Source organism: Photinus pyralis, unplaced genomic scaffold (assembly GCF_008802855.1).
Source record: "Photinus pyralis isolate 1611_PpyrPB1 unplaced genomic scaffold, Ppyr1.3 Ppyr1.4_LG5, whole genome shotgun sequence".
Classification (NCBI taxonomy): Eukaryota; Metazoa; Arthropoda; class Insecta; order Coleoptera; family Lampyridae; genus Photinus; species Photinus pyralis.
The window spans coordinates 38,179,718-38,189,570 of record NW_022170596.1 but is presented as its reverse complement, the minus strand read 5'-3'; the positions used below and the strand labels follow the sequence as shown (position 1 = coordinate 38,189,570).

The 9,853-nt window shown below is 34.7% G+C and overlaps 3 protein-coding genes across 4 annotated transcripts; 2 read left to right on the top strand and 1 right to left on the bottom strand.

The window, feature by feature from the left end:
* The first annotated feature begins 536 nt into the window (after nucleotides 1-536).
* Nucleotides 537-1,666, top strand: LOC116172633 (chromatin modification-related protein MEAF6-like). The gene is made up of 4 exons (XM_031489876.1): nucleotides 537-780; nucleotides 837-1,040; nucleotides 1,113-1,149; nucleotides 1,195-1,666. Exons 1-4 carry the CDS (start codon nucleotides 688-690, stop codon nucleotides 1,458-1,460), a joined length of 600 nt encoding a protein of 199 aa, XP_031345736.1. The 5' UTR covers nucleotides 537-687; the 3' UTR covers nucleotides 1,461-1,666.
* Nucleotides 1,667-2,416: 750 nt separating this feature from the next.
* On the bottom strand, nucleotides 2,417-3,344 carry LOC116172634 (DNA-directed RNA polymerase II subunit RPB7-like). Its single transcript, XM_031489877.1, has 6 exons — nucleotides 3,243-3,344; nucleotides 3,080-3,189; nucleotides 2,869-3,028; nucleotides 2,767-2,817; nucleotides 2,581-2,718; nucleotides 2,417-2,531 (listed from the first exon to the last, which is right to left on the bottom strand). Exons 1-6 carry the CDS (start codon nucleotides 3,252-3,254, stop codon nucleotides 2,481-2,483), a joined length of 522 nt encoding a protein of 173 aa, XP_031345737.1. The 5' UTR covers nucleotides 3,255-3,344; the 3' UTR covers nucleotides 2,417-2,480.
* A 3,262-nt stretch (nucleotides 3,345-6,606) lies between these two features.
* On the top strand, nucleotides 6,607-9,085 carry LOC116172631 (zinc finger protein OZF-like). 2 transcript variants are annotated; one of them, XM_031489869.1, is made up of 3 exons: nucleotides 6,607-6,807; nucleotides 6,858-7,409; nucleotides 8,327-9,085. In XM_031489869.1, exons 1-3 carry the CDS (start codon nucleotides 6,682-6,684, stop codon nucleotides 8,966-8,968), a joined length of 1,320 nt encoding a protein of 439 aa, XP_031345729.1. In that variant the 5' UTR covers nucleotides 6,607-6,681; the 3' UTR covers nucleotides 8,969-9,085. The 2 variants fall into 2 exon arrangements, with proteins under 2 accessions (XP_031345729.1, XP_031345728.1); XM_031489868.1 differs by having other exon boundaries at nucleotides 6,858-7,415.
* The last annotated feature ends 768 nt before the right edge of the window (nucleotides 9,086-9,853 follow it).

Below are 9,853 nucleotides of genomic sequence, written 5' to 3'. Positions count from 1 at the left end.
ATATATGAATTTATCATAAGTTCGCCATATTGGGGCTACCTACTTTGATTATGTATTCGTAAATTCAGTGTGTTTTAATCCAGATAGCGTGCACCCAAGGGATTAGGACCAGAACTAGGTAAAATGCACTTGAACATGTATTTAAAATGGAAAATGCAAAATGTATTAACAGCTTGTATTTGCGTTGTATTTATTTGTGGGTCATACTGAGTAGAGATAGAGATGAGATAAGGAGATAACACATTATTATGTATAAGATTATTTATTTATTTATATGTGAATAGATTGCCTAATTAATGAATAAAGGCGGGTTGTCTCGCTAATTCAACCTCAGTTCAGTTGAATGCCGAAATGAAGAAATTCAATTGGCTTAAAATTAAGTAATTAAGTCGCTTGATTATGTCGAGTAAGAGTGGTACATACAAACGACCCTAAATTAAAACTGTTCAGCAATCAAACATCAGTCCACGTTCGTCAGAGTGGAGACACGTCTGAATTAAATAAAATAATGTTGGTAGAACTGACTGACTTGACGATTAACGGATTTGTTTATGTTTTCAAACGTTGGTAGTGATTATTTATTGGGAAACATTTTTAGAAAAACCAATTTTCTATAAAGTATTAAATTATAATCAAAATTTGATTATAGATTTTAAAATTAATCGGTATTAAACCAATTTAAATTCAATGAAAACCGAAACAAAGATGTCTACAAAGACCACATCAATTGATGCTCGTGGAGAACTAGCAGAATTAGTTAAACGAAAAGCAGAAATTTCTGTTAGTTATTTTGATGTGGCTATTGTCAGAGTATGTAAAATATATAATATTTGCAGGAGACATTGGCAAATTTAGAACGACAAATATATGCTTTCGAAGGTTCGTATTTAGAAGACACGCAGCTCTACGGTAATATTATCAGGGGATGGGATAGATACTTATCCAGCAATAAAACGACAAATGCGAAATCTGATAAACGAAATAGAAAGTTTAAGGAAGCAGAAAGATTGTTCTCGAAATCGTCCATAACCTCAATGGCAGTAAGTTTGTCTTCAGAATATTCATTATTCTCATTCTTGCTGTACAACTCATTTTAAAATTGTGTGTTCTAGGCTGTGAGCGGACTTATAGATCCCAACCAAGAAAAATGTAAGTACTTTCATTGTAGCGATATAAGTAAAACTAATTCTTTAGCTGAACGGCAAAGTGATACCGAATCACAAACAAATGAAGATTCAAGTGACACAAATTCAGCAATGCCCACTACAAATCACGTGGACTCCACCTTAAAGGGTACAGGAAAACACTCGACAAATTCGTCAACGTCGTTTAGTTCAAATGGTACACAAAATCAGAATGGACTAGACAGATCGAGTCCGGCAAGGGATGAATCTGCTAAACAGAAGAATTTTAGTAATAGTGCAAAAAAGAATAATAGTAAAAAAGCGCGGCATAGATAAGTGTGGTGAAAGTTACCATTGACATAAGTTAATGTTAGAATGTGGTTTGCGTAGTCTTTTAAGAAATATTTGAATTATGTACAAATTTTATTCTCTTTTTCTAAATCTCGTACCATGCAATGCCAAGGAGTTCGATCTTTTTTTACATACCTAGCTCTACCTTTGATTCACAATAAAATGTGTAATAAATTTTTGTTTTATTTACAGACATTGCATTTTATGGCTGGTGCTTTTTGTGGGACTTGTAAGAGCATATTATTCAAAGTGATTGTGTATAGGATGTACTACAGGGTGGTTCAAATTTGTGGGTTACCATTAGGATTTCGGTAACTGTGAGCGATACCGTATAGGTTAAACAAACACAGTTACCCCTTTTTGTGACAAAAAACGCATTGAAATTTTTGAAAATAATTGATGTCACGGAAAAACTACATGCCAACTTTCTAGCAAGCTCCATACCCTAGAATTCCTGTTGCCGGGATCTGCGCAAAATGGTCAAAATCGAAATACTCATCACGATTGCTGTATACAGAGCGTTTCATATCTTTTCCCTTGAAGATAATTTGAAATGATTATTACTAAAAATCTGTGTCAGAAATTCAACCCCAAGATTTTATCTCACTTAGAGATAGTATACAAAAAGTATCTCAAGTATGAGACAATGTCAAGATGTCACCTTCTATAATAACCATTGAAATAAAAGACTAATAATAACAGTATCATAGGAACTCCCTGTGAAATACAAGAATGCAATTAAATAAGACTCACCAGGACAAAATGCAGGTCACAGAACACCTGATCCGGGTCTACAATTGTATGTTTTTCATATTAAACCATACGATTATAGACTGGCAGCAAGTGTTCTATTCTGGCGAGTTATAGACCTAGGTTTTTTAAATTTCATTGATTATGAAAAAAAATTCCCACTGTGCTGGACAACTGGAAAAGAACATCACTGAACATAAAAAATTTTATTACTTAATTTCACCTAGTTTACAAAAAATATACAAATTAACCCTCTTAATTACTAATTAATCCCAGGTAATCATCCATCAGTGTCCCAATAGCAAACTGAAAACAAACAGAATTATTTTCAGTGATAAAATAAAAAAGAACATACAATGCCAGTGGCGTCGACCCGTGTTCCCACTATTTTTAATCTAATTTCACCCTCTGCATGAATAACTACGTCTTCATCTTTGGTTTTGTAGCACTGCGGGTTGACATTGGGGCAAAACTCCATTTCGGCAGGAATTGACTACAAACATTGTTACAATAACTAACAGTACTTTCTGCACTTACGTACATGGTGCGAAATAAAGCACGAAAGTGGTCCTATCTCGGCAAACATTCCCACCTGGTAACATTAAAATTAGATCACGCATTTTAATAAATAAATCGTACATACTTTATTTACTTGTCGAACTACGGCATCGAGTACTTCACCTTTAAACGGTCTGAAGACTATTGCTTTATATTTCACAGGGTATATTACAAAGCCTTGGCCAGGTAATATTAAACCGGCCCCAATGCTATCGATGGTCGTAACTGCAATGACAAAACCATATCTGTGGACAAACAAAGTTAAAACCCTGTCTCAATCAAAAGGTACTACAGACTTTCCTGTGCACGTCCCTTCAACTTCGGTGTAAAGTTTAGTCTTGACTTTTTCAAGCAGTTGTGGCCCAAAGTATTGCGGGTGTAAAAGAATTTCATGTTCCAATGATATCTGAAATTTGCAGTAATTTTAAAGCGAGTTCGTATGAACAATTAGCTATTTACGTGGTAAAACATGTTAGAAAACTAAGAAATAAACACTTGATTAGAGGTTATGCATACAACTATGTTTTGTGAGGTTAGAATGCATACCAAAGGCGCATTTGTTTTGAAATTATACGTATACCGTGTGCGTCAACCTTATGCGTTCTTTGCCATGATTTCCAGATTGTATTATTTGTTGATAATTATCTTACAGAATTTATGAAATATATCCTAGAGCAACGTTAAATTATGCAAAACAAAATCGTCCGCCTTTGCTCACAATATTGATAAAGTGAAATGAAGCGCGACGGTACAGAGAGCATGAGCATCATAGACATCATAAATGTCTACGCTGACATAGCGAGTGAGCAAATAAGTATATTCAGTTACCCTTTACCTCAGAGACACTACTGCTTTGTTTTGTTGTGTATTGGAGGTATAATTCATATTTTTAAAAAGAATATAAATAAATGTTCCAAGAAACTTAAACTACTGGTGTTTTTTGTGACAACGCCGAATAAATTAATGTGGTTACAAAGAACAGTATTGGTCATTTAAAAGTAATCCCTATGTCTACTTCTAAATGAATAACACTGTATATTTCACGATTGCCCAAAGTCGTTTGATGTGTGTATTTTGTACTAACTTGTTTGTAAACTAAGATTTTCGGTTTGTACCAGATTGTCACTGGGGTGGCAGAAGCTGTAACCAAATGAGTTACGGTACTCCATACTGGGGCCGATGCCGTGAAGTGTAAGCTTGAAACCCCATAGAGGCACGAGGTATCTATCTCAGGGGTGAGAATCTGCTTTAAAAAAATCTTCGGTTTAGAATCTATGTGTGATATATGAGTTGCGATTCACAATTATTTCCACATATTTTGTCGTAATATTGAATTTGCCATGTAATTTTCCGCCTTGCTCTCTTAACAGAAGGATTTTATTACGCAAAAAATGAGTCAGGTCGTCCTGTGTATTTCACCGGTTTTCAGAATCTTGGTACCTGCTTGCCTGACCCATTGTTGCCCAAAACTTCTTTTAACCTATATGTCACCTCTACATATGCTCCATATTTTGTTGTTATAATTTTATGTTATGCATTTTCCAATCCTATTTTTATTTTTATTCAGTGAACTACCATTTTCAAAGTTTATTCTTGCAATGTAATTTACTTCGAGTTAAATTTTCGAGCTTTCACAATCTTAATATATTAATAATAATACTAAACAATCATTATTAAAGAAACTTTTCACAATTTCAGTGTAATATATCGGTTCTTTGGCACAAATAATAGTATCGTCATTGTTTAAAAACGTTGATTTAAAGAATGGTATCGTATCGGTTCCGGATATCATAACTTCCCGAACAACGGAACAACGATTCCGTTTCCAAGTGAAAGGGCTATAAATGCAATCTGTTCCGGTTCTAACCCCTTCTCAGCAGTTTATTAGTAGTGTCATTGAATTAATAATCATTATTATTATTACTTAATTCAATGGTAGTGTTTAGCCATTGGGTGCGTTCACCAGAACCAACTGTTTGCAAACCGTTTGCGCTTTTTATATAAGCATATTTACTGAACGCATTGCTAATTGTCAAACTGTTTGCAAGCGGTCGCCAATTTTTTAATCATAAATTCAAACTCGCTGAAATTCACAAACGTTGATCGGGCATGCGCATTTGTCATAAGCGCGCAATTTGCCTGGAAACCACACGTGAAATTTAATTTGAGTGAATTTTGAGAAAACCGTTTTGTATTCTTTTTGTACATTTCAATAAAAATACCTTTCTACAGTTTAAATATATCCTGCTATACGAGATGAATTGAATTGTCCTATACGAGTAGAAAATCAAGATTGGAGTATTAAATGCATATTCACTGGATCCTTGAGTAAATATTTTTTATCCATAAATTGTACCTGCTTTATGAGAAGTTTTTATTTTCAGATTGTTACATTTAATAAATTTAATAAACTCACCACATAAGTATAGTCATTTTAAGGAAAGAGTTAAGATTTGTATAGGTGAAAAACGTATAGTTATAGCAAAGAGTAACCATTCTTTGGTTATAGCAATTATGGTTACTCTTTGGTTATAGCACAGATATACGACGTATAATCTGTGGTTATAGTGTTGCAAGGCAGGGTTTGATGGCCAGCAATCTACTAGGAGACGAGCAAATCGTTCGTGCCGTTTTGGAGCCTTCATAAACCGCATATGAAGGGGTCCGTACAAGTCCAAATGAAATCCAGAGCACTCAGCCAGTATCAGTTATAGGTTATAGAGATACTTGTGGTACCCTAATTAGATTTGAAAAGAAGTTTAGTGTGGAACGATTTCACTACAAAGTTATTACTCGCCGAGTATTTCAAATTTGACATTCGTCAAAGGGAGGCTGAAGTAATACTGTTAAAATATCTTCTTTTTTTGTCTGGCAACTTTGTCGTGGGCAGTGTACGTTCGCAGTTTCTTGCGTTTTTACGGATTAACAGCACCATTTATTGATAGGAAAAAGCTCTATCAAATGACACAAAAAGTAAAAATGACTTCCATAAGAAAAAACAAAGCTGATGATGGTTAACCGGAGACGAAACGTCAGACTAAAAATTTAAAACTAGCATCTTGTATATGGAAAAAAGTGGTCACAATTATGCGCCGTTTATTTTGAAATACCTATCTTTTTAAATAACTTATTAGGAACAAATAAAAACGATTTTGTAAAATGTTTTTTTTTTCTGGATATCTCCGAAAGTAGTCGGAATTTTTTCAGTTTCAAAACGACATTTGTTAAGCATCAAACTACTCAACTTTGCCAACCTCTTTTTCTTACAGTTCCCGAGATCCCCATAGTGGCCCTCGAATTTGAATAAGCCTGCATACATGGAATGCTCCCTTCTTCATTCATAATTAAATTATTCGATTTATCTCTTACAACTTTAAAGTGCATTGGGAGCAATGTGCAATTATCCAATTTTTGGTCGTGATGTATAGGTACTAGTAATTTACTCCAATTTCGCGCATAAACCTGTATGCCGATGGTTTAAACAAATATGCATGCCTTACAAAATTACAAACATGTTTGTGATTTTCAGCGAGTTTAAATTGCGATTCAAAAAATGGCGTCCGCTTGCAAACAGTTTAACAACTAGCAACGCGTTCAGTAAACGTAATTATCGAAAAAGCGCAAACGGTTTGCAAACAGTTGGTTCTGGCAAACGCACCCTATCGTTCACCTGCGCCTAAACAGTTTGTGTTTGCAAACGTAATCAAAGCGTAAACACGTTTGGTTCTGGTGAACGCACCCAATGTCCCTGGAGCGCTTGTTTCTGCTGAATGCAACCCATAACTATTTATTGTCCTAACGCTAACCTCAATTCCTTCGTCAACAACAACACAAGAATTTTTTTTTTTTGCTTAATGAAAACATTAATATTAATTGTCTTTTTAAATTATTTATATAAATGGATAATCTACATTCATTAAACATTGAAAAGATCTGCCGTGTTTGTTTATTGGAAAAGACCGTCCTTACACCTCTGTTTGGGAATAATTTAGCAAGTATGTTAATGGAATTGACAGCAATAAATGTAAATGTTCACACTAGCAGTACATTTTTACCTAATACATTTATTCAAAGGTTGAGCAAGATGACAATTTACCTAAAGTTGTGTGTGAATTGTGTGCCAATGAAATCGGCCATTGGTACACATTTAAACAGCAAGTGAGAAGTAACGATTCGATTTTGAGATGCATTATGTTGGAAAAACAGAAAATCGAACGTCATGAGTATATTGCACAGAATATCGTTACTACATCTGATGCAAACATAGATCTGAAACCGAATGATTCGTTTCAAGATGGTGTCCCTGATAACTTTACTTGTGATACTTGCAAAAAACAATTAAAAACGATCCATTCATTACGTAGACATGTTAAAATACATTCTGGAGAGAAACCTCACAAATGCACAATTTGCAATAAGAGTTTTGTTGAACATGGTAATTTAACAAAACATTTACGCAAACATACGAAAGATAAAAAGCACCAGTGCAATGTGTGCGGTCTTCGATTTTATGAGAGGAACAAACTTGTAATACACATTCGGACGCATACTGGGGAAAAACCTTTCACTTGTAAAGTGTGTTCTCGTCCTTTTGCTACTCCAGCTCAGGTGAACGTACACATGAAAGTAAGTGTAAGTGGAAAAACATGTTCTCGCATGTCTGTGTGTAAATGGATGTTTTTTTTTTCTTTTTTAGTTGCTTCAAACTCTGTTGTCTGTTCCCATTTGTTCCACTTTGCTATAATCTTACTGCCATATGTTTGCAGTTTTTGGTTTGTTCTCATTATCTTCATCAATTTTGATACAATTTTTCCATACTTGTTTCTTTGCTTTGATTTATGAGTTGATTTACTAATTTCTTGTATTCCATTCTTGTTCTTGATTTTTATATGTTTTTTTAATTGCCTCATAACACTATCTTTAATCTACTCTCTTTTGTTTTTTACAATAGTTTCACATATTTGCGTACAACTTTTCTATATTTTTTACAACCTGACTATGTGCTGTTTTGGAATGCGAGTGACCTGTCAGAATCTACACCAGTGTTACAATGTTTGTGTATATCTGTGTTTACAATATATACAATGCTCACTACTGCCATAGGTATATAATCAATATCGAATCAATATGGGCTGCTATATATACCGGACGTTTTTGTACGCGTTTATGTACGTGCATTCAAAAAGGTGCACTATCACAACTGTCTCTTACACACTTACAATTCCGCAGTATTTTGAGCGATGTCAATAAAGAGTTAATTGATTCGGCATTGGGAGCAGTGGCGTGCAAAAAAAGAAATAAGCAAATTCAGTTAATATTATATAACAAAAGAACACTGCAGTTTACCTGATTATCTAATTCTGTGATTCAAAACAATTGCGTATTCAAAAAGGTAACGTTTTCTGCATATACACGTTTCTGTATGTGCTTTTTTGAATGCACGTATGTGTACAAAAATGTCCGTCTGTAATAGGACTCGTCCTTAAATAAAATTTCTAAATCCGAGTGCAGGTGCAGCTTTTGCTATTATTCATTTTTTTTAGTCGCACACTGGAGACAGACCTTACACGTGTGATGTATGCCAAAAATCCTTTCCATACAGTGGCTCTCTAGTCATCCACAAGAAAATTCACAAAGGCGAACGATCTTACAGTTGCCCCGAATGCAAGAAATCCTTTTCACAGAAGGTAAACTTGGAAAGTCACATTCGCACCAAGCACACACGCGAGTGTCCATTCTTATGTGAAGAATGTTGCAACGCTTTTCCTACTAAAGAACAACTTAAGAATCACATCCGCCACCATACGGGCGAAAAGAAACCATTAAATCACATTTGTTCGGTGTGCCACAAACAATTTAGCACATCGGGAGAGTTGAAAATTCATTTGAGGATACACACTGATGAAAGGCCGTATCAGTGCGATTTTTGTGGCAAAAACTTCAGAGCGTCTTCCCACATGACTTCGCACAGACGAATACACACTGGTGAGAAGAGGCATATATGCAAGTATTGTGGGAAGGCGTTTAGAGAATCTTCCACTCTTAAAATACATGTTCGGATTCACACAGGGGAACGTCCATATTCTTGTCAAATTTGTGCTACAAGTTTTACACAAAGAAATACGTTGAATATGCATATGAAAATTCACAAAAATCGAATTAAGACGTCAACGGAAAACATGTAATACCTACTAATATGATATTGCGTATAAAAAATGTAGAAAAATTGTTATGATCTCTTCTGATATAATTATTGTTCATAATTGTTTTAATTTTATGTAATAGATTAGATAATCGTTCAATGAATACATTTTACAAGGTGATCATTCAACCTCCTGCAAAGAGACACCCAATTTAACAATCTTTAATGATTCCTATGTACTCAATACATACAAAAGAAACTAAGACCAAGAACGGTGACTTAATTAACGCACGTAACGAACAAGTAGAATGCCCACCCGGCGACCCACTTGCTTCATCCTTTTACTCTCTTATATCCACCTAAGCAGTATCGCTCACACATTAAAAATGTGTAAATAATCATATATAATACCATGAGTAGTCGAAGTACTGTCGATTATTTTTAAGGTGCTGCTGCACTCATGCTAGTTACGCTAAATAATACCACGAGCGCTTGCGCCAGTGGTATTAAAAAGCGTAACTAGCATGAGTGCAGCAGCACCTCAAAAATAATCAACAGTACTTCGACTATGAATGGTATTCGAAGCCCTATTCAATGAATCAAAAGAAACTTTACATTATGTCCATGACGACAATAAACGTAAAAATAAAATACGGAAGTTGTTTTTCATTTTGCTATAGATTCTATTCTTTTGTGCTCAAAATCAAATTAAAAGATGCGTTGATAAATAATCGGTTGATCTGTTTAATAAGAAAAAATTGCGCGACATTTCACTGATCAAAGTGTGACAAATCAATTAATCGCTGTAATTACCACACTATAACGTTCCCATTGGCTCAGTAATTTGAAATCGCAGCATTTCTTTGGTCCAAGTGTCACAAATGTCAGGCTTTCTTTATATTCAACACCAATGACGCAAATCCTCCAG